Source organism: Seriola dumerili, unplaced genomic scaffold (genome assembly GCF_002260705.1).
Source record: "Seriola dumerili isolate Sdu_G_001 unplaced genomic scaffold, Sdu_1.0 BDQW01001787.1, whole genome shotgun sequence".
Taxonomy (NCBI): Eukaryota; Metazoa; Chordata; class Actinopteri; order Carangiformes; family Carangidae; genus Seriola; species Seriola dumerili.
This window is the reverse complement of record NW_019176042.1, coordinates 266230-291190: the sequence shown is the minus strand read 5'-3', so window position 1 is coordinate 291190 and position 24961 is coordinate 266230. Positions and strand designations below refer to the sequence as shown.

The 24961-nt window shown below is 46.2% G+C and overlaps 1 protein-coding gene across 1 annotated transcript in view; it reads left to right on the top strand.

The window, feature by feature from the left end:
• Positions 1 to 231: 231 nt before the first annotated feature.
• The window catches only part of LOC111238917 (caskin-2-like), a 56554-nt gene continuing 31824 nt past the window's right edge, over positions 232 to 24961 (top strand). Inside the window, exons 1-2 of the mRNA XM_022768640.1 lie at positions 232 to 377; positions 24047 to 24098. Coding sequence (XP_022624361.1) covers positions 284 to 377; positions 24047 to 24098 — 146 coding nt within the window. The 5' untranslated portion in view covers positions 232 to 283. The remainder of the gene's footprint in view (positions 378 to 24046; positions 24099 to 24961) is intronic.

Sequence of the window (24961 nt, the reverse complement as noted above, 5' to 3'; positions counted from 1 at the left end):
CAAACCTCCACCCCCCCTCCAGCTGACCCTGGAAACAACGTCTCCCACCAAAATAAAAACTGAGAAGAAGAAAAATCTGAGCAGGAAATTAAGCAACAGAAGAGTTTTTCCGTCTCTGAGGATTGTTCACCGCTCGTTTCCTGGCTGTCAGCTGAGCGTCAGAAACAGGAAGCGGGGGGGGGGAGTCTCACCTGAGGCAGGTCCATGTCTCCGGCGCTCAGCATGAGGAGGCTCTGAGGAGATTTTAAATAAAGCTGGTTCAAAACGAAGGAGGCGCGGGAGCATGGGGAAGGAGCAGGACCTGCTGCAGGCGGTGAAGAGCGGAGACCTGCTGTCCACTCAGAAGCTGCTGTCCAAGCTCAAGACCAACAGGAACAGTAAGTGATCCTCACCTGTCCTCTGCTGCTCACCTGTGGTCCTGTTTACACTGTCTTTATTTACACAGAGACTGATTTCAAACACTCTGAACCTGACGCTGAAACTCTGGATGTGACTTTTCCTTTATTCTACTTTAGTCGCCATGTTTGTCTGGACTCATTCCAGTTTCACCAGTTTAACAATTCTGGATTTCTGGACTGGACTTTGGTCAGTTTGGTTTATTGACTGTCTGGTCTGATGTCATTGGTTGTTGCAGCTGTTGTCAGGTAAATTATATGGGATTATTTATTTATTGAAAAGTGTGATGAGATTTAAAGAAACTTCTTCTGTGTTTTATTTGAAGTGTTGATCCATCAGAAGATATAAAAACCATCTCAGTGTAGTTTTACATCTCCTCTCTCAGGCTTCTCTCTGCAGCTCTAGTAACAACAGGTCGGTGAGCCAATCAGAAGAGAGGAGGCTCTGAGCCTCTCTTCTGATTGGCTGACTGTTTTCTGAGTGATCCAATAAAAATACAGCAGATTTCAGGTAAAAACACTCAGAGAAACCAAATCCTGCAAGGTTTGGATGGTGGGTCCAGGTGGGCGGGGCTTGGTGACTGCTTTGTTGTGACATCACAAAGTTCCAGAAGTCCTGACGGCTGGTTTTAAGGCTCAGTTTCTGAATACAGGCTGTGTGCATTTCTCTGTGGACTGAGGCTTTGATACTTTCACAGTATTAATATAGAAGCTAGACCTGATCTATAATCACACTACACATGGACATCTGGTTCCCAACCTGTGGGAAGGTATCACAAGTGGACCGACAAATCATAAGCAAAACAGTACAATTTTGGCGAAACGATGTGATATATATATATATATTTATATAATATTTTTAAATGTTTTAAAATGAAATGATCTGTAAAAACATAAAAACGTTTCTTGTATTCAGCTCTATCACTGTGATACGCCATTGATAGGAGCTTTCATGTTGACACCAGCTGGAACACATTGTATACTTGTTTGCTAGCTCAGTCTGATCAAAATGGCTAGCTGGTTAGCATCAGAAACCCCGCCCCCCGTCAAACAAAGAAGAAAAACTGATCTTCCTCTGCTTTCAGTTCAGTCCTGAATGTTGGATCGTTATTATCTGGCGTCCGTGTTGTTACAGGGTCACGGTGTGCACTGCCAACATTTAGAGATTTTGGAAACGGTCGGGAGCCGCTGCTTTAAACTTTAAACTGTACGAGACCTTTCAGTCGTATAATTGTTGATTTGATTGTGTCAGACGAAGCTTTGACTTGAACTTGCTCAAACAGGCTTTTTGCTGAGTTTTGTCTCCTGCTGCCGCCACACCCACTAAACCTCTCTGTCTAAATGCACCATGATGATGATGATGATGGTGAAACCAGCAGATCTCAGTTCAGATGTAAAGGAAAGAAGCAGCTCTCTGTCCGTTTGCTGCCTCCATGAACATTTAAACCTCCAACAGACTCGTGTGTTTCAGTGGATGAAAGGAGCTGATGATCCTCAGGCTGCGTCCACACCGCTACAACTCTAACACACCTGAAAACACACACCATTCACCTGCACTGAGCGTGTGCGAGCCGGTGTAAACAGCGTTTTAAAATGAAAACGTAGCGGTGTGGACGGAGCCTAAACCTGCTCCCATCAGCTCTGACGAGCAGCTGATGTTCAGAGGTGTCAGTCATATCAGTCATATCAAGCTGATATCCTGTCACCTTGATTTAGCATTAAAGAGTTTTAGGATGAACCTGTTTATAACTGACAGAACGGAGCAGGGAAGGAAGGAAGGAAGGAAAACAAATTGTTTAATTAATACAAAAGACTTTGTCTCTGAGTCACTTTGAGGAAAAGTAGTTTTGTTTTGCTCCTGGTGCAGTTATCTGCATCTTTATGGGACTGTAGGAATTTCCTTATAGAGTGAAAACAAGAGAGAAGTGACTCTGGTGACCAGATTTCATTGTCCTCCTCTACAATGGCTGTTATCTCCAGTTACAGTAGTCTGTGTTTACCACTCCTTCACTCTCCCATTGTCCTGCACACACTGAGTAACTCGTCCACCGGCTCAGGGCAAGAAGCCGGTTACAGGGACGTGCACACATGGATCACACATGCTTGGACAGAACATGGTCAGTCTGTGCGGACCCTCGTGGACCCTCAGACCCGGGACCTCAGTTTATTCTCAGTTCATACTCAGTTTATTTCTATACATCGGTCGTAGTTTCTCACAGTCCAAGGTGAAGTCTGAACACCCAGATATTCAGATATACTCACATCTGAAGCTGGAAGCAGCACACTTCTTAAAACCAGACCAGGTCCAGACGGAGTCTATGTGTGTAACGATTGAAGATGTAGTTGGCGATTGCTGTGGAACATCTGGAAACATCTACAGGCAGGAGAAAGTAAAGCTGCTGAATATTAATGACGTAATATGCTAATTAGCATATTCAAGACATCATGGCATCATATTCAAGCATCATCCTCTGGGGCTGAAACCAGAAGCTGCAGTTCCTCTAACGACCACTAGAGTCTGGCTCCAACAGTGAGTCAGTCCCCATAGACTGCCATGTTAAAATGTCCAACTTTACAGCAGAAATAAACATGTTTACAGCCTGGTACAAAAACTGTTTTGGTCTCTAGAGCTGATTTCCTCCTTCATGACACCTGTTTATATAACTCACCTGTTTACATCTTATTAAGGACTAAAGAAGTCACTAGTTGAACGCTGCGGGCAAATCTAGTTTAAGGGTCGAAAAGTCGTAGCGAATCCAGCGACAAAGGCGCTAAGTTAGAAACACGGCCTGTAAACCCCCCATGATGATGACACAGTTGTGGTGCAGCCAAACACGGAGTTGGTCTGTTTGGATTCGAAGGATCTAAAAACTAAATGTGAGGTGGATTTTAGAGTCGACAAAGTCAATCAGAGGCTGCAGTCATTGGTTTGTACCAGTCACATGATGGTGCGCTGTAATCTTATTTCAGACTATGTGTATTATTTAAAAACGTGGTTTTGAATTTGCTCTTTCTGTTTATATTTAGAAAAATAATAAAATAATGTAAAAGAAATGAAACCAACAAAAATCATTAACATCCGGTCTGTTGGTGTTAATGAGTCTGATACTGTGTTCATACAGGCCAATGAGACTCTCTCTCTCTCTCTCTCTCTCTCTCTCTCTCTCTCTCTCTCTCTGTCTCTCTCTCTCTCTCTCTCTCTGTCTTCTCTGCTGTCTCTCTCTTTCTCCTGTCATCTCTCTTCTCTCTCTCTCGCTCTATGTCTCTCTCTCTTCTCTTCATCCTCGTCTCTCTCTCCTTCTCTGTCTCTCTCTCTCTCTCTGTCTCTCTCTCTCTCTCTCTCTCTCTCTCTCTCTCTCTGTCTCTCTCTCTCTCTTCTTCTCTCTTCTCTCCTCTGTCTCTCTCTCTCTGATCTCTCTCTCTCTCTCCTCTGTCTCTCTGTCTCTCTCTCTTGTCTCTCCCTCTCTCTCTGTCTCTCTCTCTTCCTCTCGTCTCCTCTCTCTCCCTCTCTCTGTCTCTGTCTCTCTCTCTCTCTCTCTTCTCTGTCTCTTGTCTTCTCTCCTCTGTCTCTCCTTCTCCTCTGTCTCTCTCTCTCCTCTCTCTTCTGTTCCTCTGTCTCTCTCTCTCTCTCTCTATGACTGATGCTGAGGCCTCTCGGCCGCCTCTCTGCTGACAGTCGGTTTTGTTTGCTGTTTGAGTGACCAAGAAAAGGGGCGGGCTGAGGCCCCCGGGGGCCGGCGGGAGGTCAGCCTTTATCAGGCAGATAACCTCTCACCTGTCACGTGACCGTCCACACGGCCGGCGTCCAGCGTCCTCTCTGACCTCTGACCTCTGAGGATAAATGAAGGAGTGTCAGGAGGTGAAGAGTTTGAGGTCGGGTCAGCGGACGACGTGTCTCTGATCCGTCCAGACGTTCTCTGCCTCATGGACGATGGGAAAGATAATGACTTGAGTTCACATCACTGAGACAGGGCTTGAATCTAGTGTGCGTCAACTCCAAAGGCTCAGGAAGCCCCGCCCCCCTCGCTGTGCGACGTAGGGCCGTTTTTTGTTCAGCTCTGACGCAGCGGCGCGACGATCTGAAGACGCTGTAGCTCCAGTCCGCCGCCTCCTCGTGTTCCACTCCACAGCTTCTCTACAGCTCAGCTTCACTAAGCTGCTGAGTCTGAACCACTTCATCTCCACGTCAGATGTCAACGTGAACCCTGGTTATGATAATAACCTCCACCGTGACGTGGGCGCGGCGCCGGCGTCATGTCAGCGGCAGGTGCGGAGGAGGCCGCAGACCCGGTGGACGTCTCCTCAGACAGACAGTGCGTCTCCCTGAGGGACTTCCTGCAGTCTGTCACACTACACCCACCCATCGTTCTCCACCTCCACACGCCCGATCCATCACCTCCACGTTACACCACAGCTTTGTGAACCGGCCTATCACACGGTCGGGATCTCGGGACCAGGGGAAACACATCGACTCAGTTTCTGACTTTTGGAAACTCATTAGTAAAATATTCTTTCCTGTGATTTTTGCTTCACATCTGATGCTCCAGTATCTGCCCCACACCCCAACTGCTATCACCCCAGTCACAAGGAGCCCCCCAGATGCCCCCCCCCCCGCCAGGATTAAAAGGAATTATAGTGCTGGGGAGGGAAGGGTGGTGAAGGGGGGGGGGCAGCTCTTTGTTTATCAGATGCTGTGGAATCTCATTCTCATGGCCTCTGCATCTACAGTCAGCACACTGTGACTGAGCCGCTCTATTGAGTTAGAATTCACCTAATGTGATAACCTGACTTCGCTTCTGAGAAACGCCGACACACGTCCACTAACACGAGGTGAGGGCTTCGTCTCATTGGTCCACAGCTCTCGCACTACTTCTCCAGGAAGTGTCCTTTTCACACAGTTTCTGCGAATCCTTAAAAAGTCTAGAATTTGATTTACGAAATCTACAGGCCAGAAAAATGTTCTGCCGCTTTTTTTCTGTTTATCATTATTATAAATAATAAGGAATATTTTGTTTTCTGGGTTTTGAAAGTTGAGGACGTGACCTTCAACACTGAGAAACTTTTAATGTTTAAATAAAATAATCAGCGGATTAATCAACACATTTGATTCAAAGACGTCGCCTCGAGCTCTGGAAAGTTACAACAAGCTTTTCTCTGTTTTCAGACATTTCATGGACAAAATGATTCATCAATTAAACAGGCAGACTGAAAATAAGCGCTAGACGCAGCTCTGTGTAAAAAGTCTTTCATTTGATTTAAGGCCATAAAAAGTTTTAAAGGTCTAATCTGAACATCGACGGTTTGAATAAGAAGTTCAGTCTTTTAGTTTCGGTCCAAACAGAAATGTTCTCCCACTTTTCTCTGTTTAATATCATTATTGTCAATAAGAAGGAATATTTTATGTGACCTTCAACACTGAGAAACTATTTTCTGACTTTTTACAGGCGATTAATCAAGAAAATAATCAGCGGATTAATCAACACTGAAAGTTTTAGTTGCAGCCATTAAAACGTTTGAAGACGTCACCTCGAGCTTTCCTCTATTTTCAGACCTTTTATAGACAAAATGATTGGTCAGGTAATCCGCCACCCAGCAGGCAGTCGAGGCAGCTCTGCTGCTGCAGTTGTAGGTGCTTTTTATTTTCCCATTGACTGGAGCTTTTCAAACCTCAGCGGCGGTGTCTCTGGACAGAGGCTCGTCTCATTAATCTCCAGACTACAGTTTAAAAGGAGCAGGTTTTATAACGAGCAGGAAACGCCGAGGACAGACGGTTGTTGTTGTTTTAATGCATCAGTCTCATTTAAATTTCCATATCGTGCTTGGAACACACACAGTTATTGAAACAGAGAGGGAGGTGCATCATGGGAAAATGTCTTAATTTACCGTGCAGCAGATGGACTGACGTTCGGACGAGGTCAGTGTTGGATGAGCTTCTGGCTTTTTCTAACAGTCATTTTTTTGGAGTGACAGATGAACAGACTGAGTCTAATCCACCTTAAATACAACTGGTAATAAACTGGTAATAAACTGGTAATAAACTGGTAATAAACTGTAATAACTCTTGTTTCTGCTTTAATCCAGAAACATTTAAGAAGCTTTCTTCCTGGTGTGATGTCAGACTCCTGCGGTTTTTAAACATTTGAATCACAAAGAAGAGAGAGGGTAACATCTCCATCTGTGGTGGAGCAGACGTGTGGCGCAGCAGCTTTTATCTGTGACCCTCTGCAGAGACGCCGCCGCTGCAGCTCATCAGCGTCCCATTATCACAGCCTCGTAAACCTGTCGAGTCGCTATGAAAAGCTGCTGAGAACCGAAACAAAACAGCAGCAGCGTGTTGGAGTCTCTTTTAGGGCCCCCCCAACCCCCCCCATCCTGGGAGGCCGGGCGGAGGGGGAGGGGGTAGTCGTTGCTTTTCTCTCCGCTCAGACTGAAGCTGTCTCATGTTTTATTCATGGTTTGGGTTCAAACTCGGCTCGTCCAATCATCTGCCATCAGCTCTGCCCCCGGTGAAGAGACATCACAGACGATCTACTCTCTGTCTTCACTCCTGTCCCTGTCCCTCACACCTGTCCCTCCCTCCTGTCCACCTGTCCCTCACTCCTGTCCCTCCCTCCTGTCCCTCACACCTGTCCCTCACTCCTGTCCACCTGTCCCTCACACCTGTCCCTCACACCTGTCCCTCACTCCTGTCGCTCCCTCCTGTCCCTCACACCTGTCCCTCACACCTGTCCACCTGTCCCTCACTCCTGTCCACCTGTCCCTCACACCTGTCCCTCACACCTGTCCACCTGTCCCTCACTCCTGTCTCTCACACCTGTCCACCTGTCCCTCACACCTGTCCCTCACTCCTGTCCCTCACACCTGTCCACCTGTCCCTCACACCTGTCCTCTGAGGAGGAAGTCGGAGTAAACCGGCCACAGGATCCTCAGACAGGATCCACTTCAGTTTTCTAAAGGTGTGACAGACGTCCTCTGCGTCCTGTGAGCAGCTGCGGTGTAACACTGAGTGAAAACAACTGAAGTGTAACAGAGATAAAGATCAAATGTAAGAATATAATGAATTTAATATTTCACGTCGTTATTTCACAACTACAGAAATAAATGTACAGAAAGTGTAGATGAAAGATGAATTTGACTGTGAATTGTTCTTTGTGACAAATGAAACTTTGAAGTGTGAACTTTGCAGCATCGTTTACACATAAAATACAACAAGATAATTATCAATCACAAAACCACAACGACCTCCCTGTGACGAGTTCCAGGTCAGTTCCAGTTCTTCCAGATTCATGGAAAATATTCATTTTTAATTGGTGTGAAGTTTTGTCATAATTGCTCTGAAGTCTTGAGTAATGGTTAAAAAGTGTGTTGTGAGGTCACACTGACCTTTGACCTTTGACCTTGGACTACCAAAATCTAGTTCATCCTCGAGTCTAAAGGAACGTTTGTACCAAGTTTTAAGGGATTCTCTCGAGGAGTGATCGAGACACAAAGGCCAAAATCATGTTTTGTTAGGTCATTGTGACCTTGACCTTTGACCTTTGACATTAAACCACGAAAATATAATCAGTTCATCCTTGAGTCCAAGTGGACATTTGTACCAAGGCTGAGGAGATTCCCAGAGGGTGTTACTGAGATATCACGTTCACAAGGCCAAAACTGCATGTTGTGAGGTCACTGTGACCTTTGACCTTTGACCTTGGACCACCACACTCTAATCAGTCCATGCTTGAGTTCTAATGAAAGTTTTTGCAAAATTTGAAGAAGTTTAGTCAATCATTCATCACTGATCTGCATCAGGATCTGACGGAGCTCAGGTGTCGATCATTGATCAGCCCTGCCTCTGATTGGCTGTTGTCCGTCACATGATGAGCGCTGCCTGAAGTTTAAAGCTTGGACTGTAACTTTCTCTGGGAAGGAGGGACACTCAGATTTGCAGAAGTGTCTTTCTCCAGAAAAGCGTTCCCCGCGGAGCTTTCTGAAGCTTCGGCCTCTCGCCGTCAAACGTCTCGGTGTTCCTGCTGACGACCGCGGAAGAACCGAGTCTCCTGACGGCGTCGCCTGTGACCGGAGCACATCCGTCGCTGCTCCGTTCACACTGTGAAGAAAAACCCCCAAACAGGATGTTTCCTTTACAAAGTGTGTCCTCCGCTCTGTGGAGAGGTCAAGCAAACACAGAAGACTGTTTGTTCAGCCAATCAGCGGCTTGGTACCGTGGTGGAGTTTAACGGGACTCGCTCTGTTTCCGGAGGGAGGGGGGAACGAGGAGGGAAGCTGCTCTCTGCTAAACACCAGGCAGATTTGAGGGAACGTGTGAGAACCTCCGCCTGTGTGTCCGGGCTGATGGTGTTTGCTTGTCAGCTCTAATGTTGGTGTGTTAAATGTTTAATTGGTCCAGTAAACAGACCTATAGGCTTTAACGTGGGTCCGTCGGACCCCTGACAGGGAAACAAAGCTCTGGTGTGTGTTGGGACTGAGGGGCCCTCGGGACCCCGGGCTCTCAGGGGAGTTTGTCCTGATTCTGACGGAGACGGCAAGGGGCGGAGTCACTTCTTTATGATGCAGCAGGAAACATAACGTCTGACAGACGCAGTCATAGAAGTACGTGAGCTATCATGGCCTTTGCTTCTCATATCAGGAGGCGTCGTCTGTGACGGCGTCACAGACGACGCCTCCTGCAGCTGTGATCCTCCTCCATCAGCGCCGACAGGACTCGTCTCCTCAGTCTGTGGAGCACTGGAACTCTTCCCTGTGATGTGTGTGTTGTGTGTGTTGTGTGTGTTGTGTGTGTTGTGTATATTGTGTAGTGGGATACAGTGTGTGCAGCAGACTAATGGCTGCTGGAGTTTTCTTTCTTCGTCGTGTTATGTAACCAGGCTGTCGGTCGGTTCCTCTTTTCAGTCTTTGCTTTGTATCTGTGCAGTTCAGAGGTCACGTGACTGAGCGGCCGTGACGTCACGTGACGTGACTGTTACATTCAACAGCACTGAAGAGTCTCAAGTGTAAGCACCTGGAATGAGGTCGCTCGCCGCGTCACTGCAGCTGGACAGATTCAGTTTACAACAACAGTCCTGAAGGAAGAAATCAGAACATTCCAGAATAAAGTTTTAATTTTGAGAATCAAATATTATGTTTTAAGAAAAAAGTCAAAATATTATGAGAATAAAGTTGGTTGTTTTATAGAGAGGAAATATCAGAAGCTTTAAAATGAGGAACGTGGAGCCTCCTGTGAAGTTAGACTTTAGGTTTCATCATCATCATCATCATCATCACCATCATCATCATCATCATCATCATCATCATCATCATCATCATCATCATCATCATCATCACAGCTGTTACAGGATGCGGGCCCTGAGCTGCGGCTTCAGAGTTCTTCACACATTCAGCTCACGAGCGTAAATCGTGGCTCAGGTGCAAATGTTTTCTACCCAGAATCCTCTGCTGCTGTTGGTGAATGATGCGTCCAGCTTGTATCTGACTTGGCTTTGATTGGTCTCTGTGAAGAACATCTCCCTCCGCTGAGCATGAGAGGAATTCAGAGAACGCTCATTTGGGTCAGATCTGTGGTGAGACTCTGAGAATGGGACTATTTTCTCTCGGAGACTCTGGCTGCTGCGTATTTTAGTGTGTCTGTCCGGGCCTGTTTCTTCTGACACCTTCAGGCCCACAGACGGTCTGAGGATGAGCTGGGTCTGAGGCTCAGAAGAGGCCGTCGGCTCAGCGTGACGTCTGACTCGCAGCTGTGGACTCCCGGCTCAAACTTTCACTTCTTTTTTTCTTCTTTCCCCCAAAATCCCCAGAGTTGTATCTGTGCCAACCATTGTCAGAGCGGCGGAGTGAATTTGAATTCGGGGGGGGGGGGGGGGGGGGGGGGCTGAGGCGGTGATGTCACGGTGTTGGTATGTGGACCCCATAGCAATACCTTCGATCCCCTCTCAGGCTGGAATTTGACTCCGGTGAAACACAGCAGCGTGAGGTTTTCCTGAGGTTTTCAGCCGACGACAAAGAGGGAGAGGAGGCGGAGCGGCGCTGCCAGCACACTCTCGCTGCTCTTTTCCCAGCGAGGCTTTAAGACGACTTCAAACAGAATCTCAGGGAGGGAAAGTGCTGCAGTCTGTGTGGAGATGTGGAGCTGCAGTGCAGAGGAGGCAGAGCTGATTTAGATTTAGTTCTGAATCTGGAGTGGGGTGTTTGTTTTGAAGCCCTGTGAGGCTCGTGTTGTGTTTAGGGTCACACTGATTGCAGGTGTTTTCACATCTGTCACAAGGTCAACAGAAAAAGCACTGAAACATTTTGTCAACTATTTTGATAATGGAATAATCGGACTGCACCTTTAAACATGAGGTTTTGATGCTTTTATGATTCGGATATGACGGTAAAGAAAAAGAAAGGAGGGAGATGTTTGTGTCACAGTCATTAGAAACCTAGCAACAGAAGTTATTCTGCAACGTGGCTGCAGATACTAAACACTGACGTCCTGACTCAAAATTGTTGAGCTGATCAAATCAAATCAAATCAAGTTTATTTATACAACATCTTTAAAACAGTCAGGTTTGACCAAAGTGCTGAACAATAATATACAAGATAAAACCCACAACATACACACAGCTACAGACTAAAACACAAGGGATAAACATTAAAGATAAAAACCTGAGGGACCCTCAAAAATCGGCCCAAACGTGGTTTAAAGATTAGTCCTAAAAACGTCCGCAGAAGAGGAACACGTGATTTAAAAGAGGTTAAACTGTTGTTGAGGCAGCTACTGCAAAAAGATCAGATCAAAGCTCCATGTTTCTTCTTCTTCTGTGTTTTATTTGAAGTGTTGATCCATCAGAAGATATAAAAACCATCTCAGTGTAGTTTTACATCTCTTCTCTCAGGCTTCTCTCTGCAGCTCTAGTAACAACAGGTCTGTGAGCCAATCAGAAGAGAGGAGGCTCTGAGCCTCTCTTCTGATTGGCTGACTGTTTTCTGAGTGATCCAATAAAAATAAAGCAGATTTCAGGTAAAAACACTCAGAGAAACCAAATCCTGCAAGGTTTGGATGGTGGGTCCAGGTGGGCGGGGCTTGGTGACTGCTTTGTTGTGACATCACAAAGTTCCAGAAGTCCTGACGGCTGGGTTTAAGGCTCAGTTTCTGAATACAGGCTGTGTGCATTTCTCTGTGGACTGAGGCTTTGATACTTTCACAGTATTAATATAGAAGCTAGAGCTGATCTATAATCACACTACACATGGACACAGACCTTTACACTGGAGGAGCTTTAACTGTGTCTAGTTTCAACTGATTGACATTCTGATGTGTTTCTATGGAGCGTTTGTTCTGTTCTGTTCACTGTTTGTCTTTGAACCAGCAGCTGAAACGTCAGATAACGTCAGAGGACGAGGACTTTTCATTCAGCGTTGCTCTTGTTTTTTTTGTGGTTGTGGTGGATTAAACGAACGCCGCCTCCTCTCACTGAAGCGCAGCTGTGTGCGATCGCTCTCGCTGCTGTAGTTAATATGTCACCTTATCTCTGTGACTGTAAGTGGAGGCTTGATCTGCCGCACCCACGCTGACCGCCAAGCAGGCATGCCCGGTCACATGCTGGAGCTGTGGGGGGGGGTGGGTGGGTGAGGGGGCGGCTGGGGCCTGGGTACTACACGATTGTCCAGAAAAAGATGGAGGTTTGTCTGTGAGGAAAAGTCCATTATGAGCAGAGGAACGGGTGTGGAGCTGAGCTCACATCCCCCCCGAACAATATGTGTGGAGTGTGTTCGCCTCTTGTTTTAGGTTCAGACAGAAACAGGAACACAGAACACACACATCTCACTCCACCCTGACAAACAGCTCTCACACGGACGTCTGTCCAACATTAGTTCTGTCTCTGGAGTCACAGGAGGGCCATAAAAAATCAATCTGTAAAAGAAGAGGAAAAGGAATAAATAAAATAATTAATAAGTCGATTAAAAAATGTGGAATAAAGAATAAATTGATGTTGATTTTGTCGTTGTTATAAGTAATGATTAATTAGTTGTTGGTTTGAAAGGCTCATTCTGTCTCCTGGACTCTCAGCAACACAAAGGAAATGACTCTGGGGCTTTTATTGTGTTATGTTTGACGGCTTCGTAGATGATACTGATCAGTGGTCCCCAACCTGTGGGCCGGGTCCCGCTGCTAGGCCACGAAGGTATTATTAGTGGGCCGTCAAATCATTTGCGAAGCGGAAGGCTAAAAAACTTTGGTGAAAAGATGTAATTATATTTAAAAAACAATTCAAATATAAATAATTTAAGTGAAATGATTATTAAAGATAAAACTTTTTTTAAAAACGACTTTCATTCTTTTTTTCATATTAATTCCTACCAGTGTGAGAAGCCAATGACAGGAACTGGTTAGTTGGACTAGCTGCTTAGAAACAGGAAGAATTCAGAGAGTCGAGAGACAGAAGGTGAATCAACAAGTGAAACAAAAATCGTTATCATGAAAATAAAAAGTGCTCTGACATTATTTGGCCTCCGTATTGTCACGAGGTCGTATCTGGACCGCCAACATCTTTTTCCTGTTGTTTCCAGCATCCATTGTCTTCTCTTCATTTTCATTGAACATGAGGATCTTCAGCAGGTTTCACTGGAGGTTTGTTGACTAGCAAGAGCCTCACGAGTCAGAGGTGAAGGGGAGGAATGAATGGAAGTCGATGGATGTCTGAACAGTTGTTTTTTTTCGTGTACCAGGCTGTAAACATGTTTATTTCTGCTGTAAAGTTGGACATTTTAACATGGGAGTCTATGGGGACTGACTCACTGTTGGAGCCAGACTCTAGTGGTCGTTAGAGGAACTGCAGCTTCTGGTTCTTCACTGTTGATGCTTCATGTTTCATCGTGTTGTGATTGTTCCAGAGCAGCTTCCTGTGTCACTATAATTAAATTACACTGAAGTTTCCAGGAAACTTCCCACGTATTTACAAGACTTTACAGGTACAAATCAGTTTCTTCATAATAAATTATCTTATAAAATACAGGAAAATGATCAATACTGGTGCAGATATGACACATGTAATTATTACAGATCGCAAAACTAAACTTTTTTTTTTATTGTTTACTTGGATAAATTTCCCCGCAGGAGAAAGTGTTGATGCTCAGTAGACCTGCAGGGTGAGTGTTGTAAGGTGAAGCTTTTTAACCTGTTGTTTCCTGCTCCGACACGTTTGGTCCCTTTATTCTTCAGGAGCTTTCAGACCTTATTTCCCTGCTTTCCCACTGAGCTTCAGGATGACGAGGCTCCTCGTTACCGGGCTGGTGTCATAATGTGGATATTTACTGTCACCTCACCGTCAGCTGTCCATTAGCTCCTATTAGCCGGAGCCTTCGTCTCCCTGCTGTCCTCTCCTGTCCCCCGGCCTGGACGGCCCCGAGCGTCCCCGTCAGCAGCTCCACAGAGTCCAGCTGGACCAACACACAGAAGAACCATCTCTGACTCCTCATTAGTCTCTGTTGACTCCTGGTAAACAGGAACCCAAACACAGGTCTGACCACACATACTGATCTGCTCCTCTGATTGGCTGTTTCCCGCTGCTCCGGAGGATTCGAGAGGGAAATATGTTCAATCCAAGACGATCAATCAGGAGTTTAATACTGAAACACTGAGCTGTGGAGTGACGGAAAAATCAATCAGTTTGATAACTGATTGATCGTTTGGCGTTTTTGTTTCCTTAAGATGGAGCCCTGTTCGGTTTCAGCCTCCTCAGGCTTTTCTTTGGGTTCTGGTCGTTTGGTTGAAGAGAACGAGGCGTGTGAAGGCGTTGGTTTGTCGGGTTGTGGCGAGTTCTGTTCCTCGCTTTTTGTATTTGAATTAAAACCCCTGCTATAAACCGACCAATGCAACACGTGACCGCGATCGTTGCCCGCCAAATTTTCCACCGGCTTCTTTTTGCGACTTGTTTTCACTTTCCTGTCTGCGCCTCCTGCGTCATGTGACATGGAAATTATGTCACCAATCGCACCATCAACTTGTCCTTCTTCGTCGGTCGTTAGCGGCCCCTCTCCTTGTGCTACGTAGCCAAGATGGCGACTGTTGAGGGTGAGACGTGATCATCGATTCACAGCCTGTTTTTGAGTGAAGCATCTGGGTGTGAACGCTCTTACACAATGAGTCTTGAGATTTCTTCTCTCACTCCCTCTGCACTCCTTTATCTGCACCACAGCTTCTTTAACCCCTCACTGGGATCGCTGGGATCACTGGGATCGCTGGGTCCTGGATCTGCAGTGAGAGGCTCAGGGACTCTCCTCAGGCTGGGGGGTCACCCCGCGGAGGAGCCGAGAGACATCGGTGGGGCGGCCGGACTCTGATGGTCTGCCCTGCAGCTGCTCAGCTCCGTCAGATCAAAGTCCTGCTGCTCTTCCTGACCTGACCACCGTGTCACGACCGTGTCCGTCGGTAAAGACGTGTGACGGGCTGCACAATGCACGGACAGGATACAACACACAATACACAGCAGAGTTAATGTTCATTAACTGTGTTCCACTGGAGGAACCTGCAGCTGGTTCCTTATGAGTCTCTGGTACCAGGTTCCTCCTGTGTTGACCCTGAACTGATCTCATCGTGTTTGACTGTTCAGCAGGAAAGTTGTGTTGAAATGGGACGTCTGAAAAACCTGAAGATCCAGATGTTTTCAGCTGTAAATCAGTAAATCGATGCTGATTGATCAGTTTACCACAGCTGTTATAAAGATATCTGAGATTCATGAATAAAGTAGAAATATTCAGAGGGAAAAACATGAACAATATGAAAACTAGGATCACCTCCTTGAGGTCGTATCCCTCTGCCACTCAGACTAGTTCCAGGTCACATGTGTTTATCCAGAGTCATAAGATATGAACCATCTGTGTGAAGCTCATAATTGCTGTGAAGTCTTTAGTAATGGCTAAATAGTGTTTTGTGAGGTCAAACTGACCTTGACCTTTGACCTTTGACAACCAAAATCTAACCAGTTCATCTTTGATTCCTGGTGAATGCTTGTGTCAAATTTGAAGATGTTCCGTCAAGGTGTTTCTGAGATATCGTGTCCACGAGAATGAGTCGGACGGACGACCAGAAAACAATATGGCTCTGACTGTCGCCGGGCGGAGAAATAAAAATGTCGTAATGTTTTGAAAATACAAGTGGACACATTCTCTCTCCTCCTGTGATCAATTAGACATTAATTATATTAATCAGTTAATCAATAAAGAAGTCTGCAGATGAGTCAATAATGACATGAACAAAGAAGAAATGTTTTCAGAATAAAGTTGTAATGTAATGAGACAAAGTATTTTTGTTCTCAGAAAACTTTTAATTTATAATTTCTTTTCTTTCAATTTAACGACTTTATTCTTGAAATATTTTGATCATTTATTTTGAAATAACTTCTATCCCGTGACATTATGAGTTCTCTCTCACGGCGAGGGACCCGTCAGGACTTTATTCTGAAATGTTCCCAGTGTCGTTGTTAAGTCGACAAAGGAAGTGACAAGAGAAGCAGATATGAAACATGTACCTGAGGCTGATGTAAAGAACAGTGTCCGTGTGTGTGTGTGTGTGTGTGTGTGTGTGTGTGTGTGTGTGTGTGTGTGTGTGATGGAGGCGTTGAGCTGTAACCTGGCCATGACTCTGTGTCAGAGGAAGCGGAGGGTGGTGGTGGGGGGGTTATGTTGTGTTGACGGAGGCTCTCGAGGCGTGGAGCAGCTCTCAGGAACAAAGCCAGGACTCGGAGCCGGGCCCCTTCTACACTTCCTCTCCCAACACTATTGTTCCACAGAGCGGGAGGCACAGCAGAACCCCCACCCCTCCCTGAGGGAAACATCAAACTCACTAAGTGGTAGACTGAGGGAAAAGAGAGGATACAGACTGGTGTGATCTAACCTCCTCCACCAGCTTCAGGAAACATCTCAACATTCACTGGATCAAACGTGAGTTCAGACGTTCGTGTTCCTCAGAGGACGATCCTCTGACTTTTCCCCGAGTGATTTAAAACCCCAAATCTTCAGGTTTTCCTTCAATCGGACAACAGATAATTATTGGAGCACGTCACCTCGGACCAGACGTTTGAGGAGGTGACCTGCTGTTTTACAGGGTGGATTCAAACATTCATCCATAATGTAGAAATGAATAACAGTTCAATTAAAAGAGATAATGATCTGCAGATTAATCAATAAGAAATAATCAACATACAACAAACCTTCTAAATCACTCCTGCTCCACGCCGGTGCCTCCGGCTGCTTCGTTAAAACCACATTTATCAGCTGACGAGAACAGGCTGATAACAGCGACGTCACACACACACACACACACACACACACACACACACACCACCACGCGCATGAGCCGCAGATCAAACATTGCTTCGGGCCCTCATTCCTCCATCACCTCCACCCCCCAGAGCTCCACAGGCTCGACAGGAATGTAAACAACATGTCTGCCGCTTTCACCGAGCGTCACGGCTTCAGCTGACGTCTTTTTAACGCGACGTAAAGTTTGAGACGGAGAAGAAGTGGAGGGAAACGTGAGGCTCAGCTCCGTCCGTCCTGCTCCGTCCGTCCTGCTCCGTCTGGAGGTTTTGGCAGGAAGACGATGGAAATCCAGAAGCTCTAACACACAAATACACTCACTGCTGCAGCCAACAACCACATGAGACAGCATGACACACACACACACACACACACACACACACACACACACACACACACACACACACACACACAAACACACACACACCAGGAAACACGAGGTGGGAACTGACTGTTAAACACTTTCCTTTAGTTTTAATGAAGAAAAGATTCAATGTCTCATCAATTAAAAAATGACCAACTTTCTGTAGAGATAACGATTATTTTCATTATCAATTACTTTTTCAATTAGTCAATGAATCAATTAAATCTTTGAAAGGTGTTAACCAGAGAATAACTGACATGTTTTCACTCTAAAAAATGACTGAATTGATTAATTGATTATCAGAACAGTCGATCAATAACGATTAATTGATCGTTTCAGCTCTAATCAAAGCTAAATGATCTAAAGGAAAGATTAATAACCTTAGTCTTTAACACAGGTTAATTATTGATCAGTTGTAAATGTACGGCTGCAGCTAAACATCATTTCTCTTATTGATTAATCTGCTGATTATTTTCTCAAACTAATCATTGAATCATTTAGTGATTAAAACGTCAGAAAACGACTAAAAGCTCTTTATCTTTCCTTAACGTCACGAAGACGGACAGATGTTTGCAGATGTTTGACTCAGTAACTCAGGTGGAGTTCTACAGTCGCTGGTGAACCTGTTGAACCACAGTCAGCGGACAGACGGTGTGTCCAACGTCTCTGTCTGTGTTTGTCTCAGTCAGCTGATAAAACCAGCTGTGTGTCCAGTTCGGCTCCGAGTCCAGACTCTGTTGTCTCCGTCCAGACTGAGACCGGCCCTCCACCGTGTCCTCGTCCCCTCCTGAGGACAGATAAGATACAGGAGCTAATCTTCATCAGAGCTGCTCCACATCACCGTCCTCATTCAGTCAGCAGATAAGAGACAGACGTGTCCCACTCCTGCTTTGGACAAACACTCGCACAGCTTCCTCTGTTCCTGTGCCAGCGCTCTGAAGGCCGGGGGGGGGGGGGCTGCTGATTGGTGCCCATGTTTCCCTCCGAGACCTTGAAATCTACAAACAGACCTGCTGCTTCAAACAAACCCTCCGTCTCTACGTGACACCGTCACACGTCCAGACCCACTACAGGAGGAACGACGAGTCTGGACTGGTTCAGATCATAGATCGTAGATCACAGATCATAGATCACAGATCGTAGATCATGGATCACCTGATTCTTCACAAACAAGCTCCTGATGCAGAACTCGGAGCTGGACGAGCTCCACGTATCAATCTGTGGCGTTTAACGAGCCACGATCAGCTGATCGTCTCTCTGTTGAAGACGCAGTTCACTGGAGGTCGCAGAGAGACGTCACAGAGTGATGCGTCTTCACTCACAAACAATCTTTGGCAGAGTCGAACCAACAAGTTTCACTGGACACGTTACACAAATAATATTACAGTAGAACTACAGCTGACATCATCTCCCGCCGCTGTCCTCATTTAACCAGAGGAAGTGTCGGCCATCTTGGTATTTTGCAGACAGGAACCAGATTTCAACGGGAACCAGATCCAGAACCCAACCCGACAAAGCTGTGATAGGTATTTCCAAACTTTTTGGAGAGAAAGGTTCTGGTCTAACTGGTTCTGCTCTGACTGGTTCTGGTCTAACTGGTTCTGGTCTAACTGGTTCTGCTCTGACTGGTTCTTGTCTAACTGGTTCTGGTCTAACTGGTTCTGTTCTAACTGGTTCTATTCTGACTAATTCTGTTCTAACTGGTTCTGCTCAGAAGTTCTGTTCAGACTGGACAGCCTGTTTATATTCAGACTACAGGATGTAGTCTCTGCAGCATCAGTCTGACGTGGTCGGGCCCGGACCTGGACCTGGACCTCAGGGCCCGGTCAGGGCCTGGGGTGTGTTGTGTGTGGAGCGGGTCAGCGGTGGAGCTGCTGCACCACAATGAGAAGAGAGGGAAAAGGAGCGGCTGCCATGTCGTCCTCCCTCTTTCCTGCTTTGTCTTAAATGTTTGAGAAACAAAGAGGCGTCGCCCGCAGACGTGTAATCAGACATCTGATCCTCAGCCGGCGGCTAATTTTAGTCCGCACGTTTTTACAACAGATTCTCTTTCAGCCTGAGACTCTGGTCCACGGCCTGATCCCAGCGAGACCTCTGAAATCTGCAGACTCCTGCAGAAACCTCCTCCTCCTCCTCCTCTCGCTGCATTCTTGTGGCAGCAGATCTGCGGGACGTTAAAGTTTGGGTCCCTGCGAGAGGTTTTTCTGTGGGCCGGACTGCAGCTCCGCTCCGGGCCTCTCCTCTCCGCCTCGCTCCATAAACAGCAGTAAAAATAACTTTGAACAAATGTGCAGCAGATGAAGATGATGATGATGATGATGATGATAGCCTTCAGACGGCCGCTGGCTGCAATATTTAGCATCCACTGGTGACTGTTTCCTGTCAGAGGTCAGCGTGCCCGAGCCGTCAGCACAGTGATGGGGGGGGGGGGGGGGGGGCAAAAGATTTTCTTCACAGTGCAACGAGAACTAAAGACACATCAGTGAAGTCTGGTTTCCTCTGATGGAGACAAACAGCTGCTGGAGTGGATTCTCCAGTAGCTGCCGTTAAACCACTGAAGAGGAAGGAGAAGAAGAAGAAGGAGAAGAGGTCGTTAACAGATCCAGTCGAAGCTCAGACGATGTGGAGAACATGATGAAGATCTGACATTTCTCTTTGGTTCATGTGTTGATGTGAGGAAGGTTCAGCCTCCTCATCATCACTGGTGTTTCCCTCTCTTTAGTCACGAGTTCAGAGAATCTCAGCAACTCTGTCTCCTAGGAAACACAACTGTGACCAGGTCATGTTTCCTAGTAATGTAACGAGGAAAATGATCTACATATCTGACAAGTCACAGATTCGTCAAATGTTTGTCGACATGTTTGTTTTCCTGTAATTTTAAGAATAAAATCATTATATTTCCAGAAAAAGAAAGAATAAAGGGCTGTTTTATTGGTTGGCTGGAATATTCCTAAAAATTATGTTTTTTTAATCTCTAGAAATTTTAAAATTTTGATTCTCTGAATATTATGACTATTCTCAAAATTTCAGATTTCTTTTTTTCCTCAGTGTCCGTCGTACTCCTAAACTGTGCCCAGCTCCTAAAGCTCCTCCAGTGTAAAGGTCTGTGTCCATGTGTAGTGTGATTATAGATCAGCTCTAGCTTCTATATTAATACTGTGAAAGTATCAAAGCCTCAGTCCACAGAGAAATGCACACAGCCTGTATTCAGAAACTGAGCCTTAAAACCAGCCGTCAGGACTTCTGGAACTTTGTGATGTCACAACAAAGCAGTCACCAAGCCCCGCCCACCTGGACCCACCATCCAAACCTTGCAGGATTTGGTTTCTCTGAGTGTTTTTACCTGAAATCTGCTTTATTTTTATTGGATCAGTCAGAAAACAGTCAGCCAATCAGAAGAGAGGCTCAGAGTCTCCTCTCTTCTGATTGGCTCACAGACCTGTTGTTACTAGAGCTCCAGAGAGAAGCCTGAGAGAGGAGATGTGAAACTACACTGAGATGGTTTTTATATCCTCTGATGGATCAACACTTCAAATAAAACACAGAAGAAGAAGAAAATATGGAGCTTTAATGAATTAGTGAGGACCGTGGTGAAGACATGTTTCAGCTCGGCCCGACGTTCTGATCCAGTGTGTTTATAAAAAGAAGAGTGTTAATGAGAAGAGTGTTCCTGGCTCTGGTTGTTCACTGAGTGTCTGTGTTTTCATTTTTGTCTCGCTTCTTGTGCTGATTTATTCCCATTAATTATAAAATCCAGGTCATTATCAAAGCAGCGCTCCGACCCCCGGAGGGGAAGCCCGCTGCGTTTCCCCGAGATCTCCAACACTTCAAACGCTCTGTTGTTGGCGGGTTGAGGGGTGCTGTGGAGGGGGCGGGGCCAGAGATCCACTGTCTGGGATCACTTCCCACCTTCCCCTGTAAAGCCCCTACTGACTGACCTTTGACCTCCTGTGACCTCTGATAGTAAACACCGACTGCAGCAGCGTCATAACTCACTCTCACCTCAACACAGATATGAAATATCTTAATGTTTAGATTCAGTGTGACATATACTTCCTGATGACATCATCACCTCTGATGTGAAGACACGCTCCCGTACAACTGCAGAACTTCACAGTGAAACAGTGACGGGCGTCCGTTGGTCCACTGTCACACTGCAAACAGGAAACGCTAATTGATCATTCAGCCACCTGCAGGTGGAGATCAAACCCTGATCCCGTCAGACGAAAGTATTGAAACCTTAACGAATCCCTGAGCAAAGGCCACAAATGAAATGAGGATCCTGTGTGGTCTCCATTTTTGTGAAAATACACAAAACACAAAAAGAGGATGGAAACAAGAACTGCAACAATTAGGTGATTGATAGAGAATTAATCAATAACTACTTTGATAATTGATGAATCGTCTGTTTCCGATGAGTCTCTGTTTCCAGCTTCTGAGGATTTGATGCTTCTCTTTGTCTCATGTTGCAGCTTAGTGATTTTACTTTTTCTTATTTATACTTCATGTAATCAGGAAGTCACATTGACAAGTGAGACCTGAAGACAAAATAAGATAAAATGAAATAAATAAGGAGAAATTTTAATATCAGAGATGTAAAATGTCACTGAATTAAATGTACATTCATATAAACATATAAACAATGATCAGTGAGTATTTAAATGACAAAACCAGACAGATGATAAGATGACAAATTATACCCTCAAGTGTTTTCTGTAGTTGTAGTTAGAAAAGACATTTGTGAATATTTATTATATTGATTTTTTTGACTCTATAATCTCAGTTTTTACTCATGAATTTATCACTTTAATATCAGAGAATATCTGACTTTTTTTCTTGTACATTTACGTCTTTAACGTCTGAATTTCACACGTCTGTGAGTGAGTGACGCTCTCAAACACTCAGGAAAGGATCAAGCAGTTTTAGTTTAGACGTTTCACTTAAAGAGAGAAACAATGAAAATAAAACTCTGTCTCTCCATTACAATGTTAAAAATGATCAGCCATGTTTTCCTGTTTGCTGTTGTTGGGTGCTACTGGTCAGCTCATTGGTTGTTGCCATGGTAACGTGGGTCTCAGTCTTAAAGTGAGTCAGTCTGTATTTTAGGTCAACGCTCTGACTGACCACAGACCAGTCTGACAGATCTCTGTGAGACCGCGTCCAGGTCTCAGCTGAGGTCCGGCTCCTGACAGTGACTGGGTCCGTCGTCGTAGTAACACTGGTCTGTAGCTGCGTCTGTGCACAGGACTGTGACTGTGTGACGGTTCAGAGGCCGCAGCCTTCCCTCCCCGGGTCTGAATGCAGCTCTCTGACTTCCAGTGCAGAGTCAGTGACCGTGACGTTATAATGACACGCTGATTAGACGCCGGCCGGGCCGCCGCTGTCCCGAACAGAGCGCCGACTGTCAGACTGCTCCACCAGTTTAAAGGCCTGAATGCCACCACATTCCAGCGGCCGGGCGTCCAGCTGTAGAGGACGAGCTGCTGGACGTCTCGTCAGAAACTCCAGGCTGGGGAGTTTGAGGCAGAGCCCCGGCAGCCTCGCCTGAAAGGCCTGGGGGGGGGGGTCTTTGTCTGGCAGTGGATCAAAGAGCTGCTGAGGTTTTAGTCCAGGGGACCGTCCTCTCCTGACCCGGGTCAGAGGCTAATGAAGCGTCCTCAGGAGGTCCGGCAGAGAGGACGATTTATGATCAGGTGTCTCCGACTGCTGCTGCTGAACAAACTCTCTGCAGGAAACGTCCACACGTCCCCCCCCCGAGACTCACTGGATTTCCTCCAGTGACACCAGAGGAGAGGGAGATGGGCCTGGGGGAGGGGGGGGTCTCTCCAGTCCAGTCTGTCACCGTCTCCTGCCGAGGCTGAGACCAGACTCTGTGTCTGTCCGTCCGTCGTCCTGCTGCTGAAACACTCATGCTCCTCTCCCACAGAGACACATATTAACTGATCTTTGACTTTTATCGTTATAATGTAAAAACAAACATGAAGAAACGTCAGATGAATTATTATGAAACCACATGTAGAGACTCAGCAGCAGCTTCTTCACTCTGTTTTAGTCTCAGGAGGTTTTTCCACAGAAGCAGTTATTGTTCATTTCACTGTGACGTCCATTCTCAGTGTTTGTGACCTCACAGTTTCATACTGGACCGTGATTGGCTCCGAGCTACTGTGCTGGTGATGTCATGGGTCCTACAGGTGCGTCCGGTCAGACTTCCTCCCACACAGTGTCAACAGCCTCCGGGTCAGGTCCCAGGTCTTACCTGTTCAGGTCACACCAGCGTTTAAAATGGTGAACGTCCGAACCAGAGTCACTTCACTTCAGTGTAAAAATCTCTGATTCATATTTAGTTTCACGTTTTCATCTCCTCTTACTTCCTGGTTCAGGCCTGTAGCCCCGCCCACCACCTGCTGGCTCCAGGTGGACAGGTGAAAGAGCAGAGAGCATCAAGATGGTGAGAGGAGGAAACATCAGAGAGACTCAGCCACATGTTTTAGCCTCAGTCAGACCCAGACTCAGAGGAGGAGTCTGAGACCAGATCCAGAATCTAGCAGACGGGTCAGAACCGTTAGCGCAGTTAGCATCTCTTATTTGTTTATGTTGTTTGTTAGCTTGTAACTAGCAGTAGCTCACACAGTGTTAGTGGTTGTGCTAATGCTAACTCCCCCTCTCTCTGTACTGACAGGGTTTCAGGTGTATTTAGCCCCGCCCCCTTGTCCCCACACTTTGACAGGATTGGTTCCTCAGGTTTGTGATGTATTACACTCCGGCTGTCTGCAGAATGTGAAGCGCAGTGATTGGATATTTGTTGGTGAAATGCACCTTGGGAGTTGTAGGAGACTTTTCTCCCCCAGAGTTTCAGAGATCCAGATGTTTCATGTCCATCAGAGACCTGAAGACACGGTGTCAGAGACGTGACCTGGACTCTGCAGGAGTGATTCAGGTGCAGAGCATTGAACCTTAATGTTGTGTTGTTGTGTGTTTTCAGAGCTGCTGGGCTCCACCAAGAGACTGAACGTCAACTACCAGGACTCAGATGGGTGAGTGAAGTCCACTCTTTAAAACTGCTCCCTCTGCAGCTTTCAAACTGTTTCCACGGCGACCCTGTTACCTGCTCTCTTCAGGTGAGTCAGCAGACTCGTCGTCCGGTGTCTCACGTCATTTAGAGGCGGTTTGTCGGCTCCTGTGTTTGAATCCGGAGCCTCAGACTGTGAAACACTGACTCGTTAAACTTCCCCCTCGTCGCTCATTAGCCTGGAAGCAGCGACACATGAAGAAAGTTTGAGTCTCTCCTCATTAATATTTCTCTTTGTTCAAACTTTTTATTCTCCTCGGTGAGGCTGTTTCCTCTCCGCCGTCTCCCCCCTGACTCACAGGTGTCTCGTCTCCGGCTGTTTGTTTAACCCGTCTCTCTACAGGTGTTTAACCCTTTAACACCTGAGTCTCCCTCTGAGCCTCGGCCTCCTGCAACCTGACGCTCACTCACACCTTCTTCCCTCAGCCTGTGAAGTAGATAGAGACGTGACATAAAAGACTTTTATTGTAAATCATTAGCTTTGCTTTTGAAACTGGATAAGACCTTGAAGGCCCTTGGTTTTTTAACAGTTGTATCGTCAGCTGTTGAACTGAACCTGAGGTTAGAAGTAGGATAGGTTGGAAACGAAGGATCCACCTGTTGCAGCCTTCGTTGCCTGGGAAACGGAGGACGCATTTGAAGGAGCCTTTGAAATGCACATCACTGTGATTTAACGGTCTCCCACTAAAACAACAACTTTGAGTCAACACTGTCGTCCTAACAAAAGAGTCTAAGAGTCTGAGGGTCTGAGGGTCTGAGGGTCTGGGGGTCTGAGGGTCTGAGGGTCTGAGGGTCTGGGGGTCTGGGGGTCTGGGGGTCTGAGTCGGC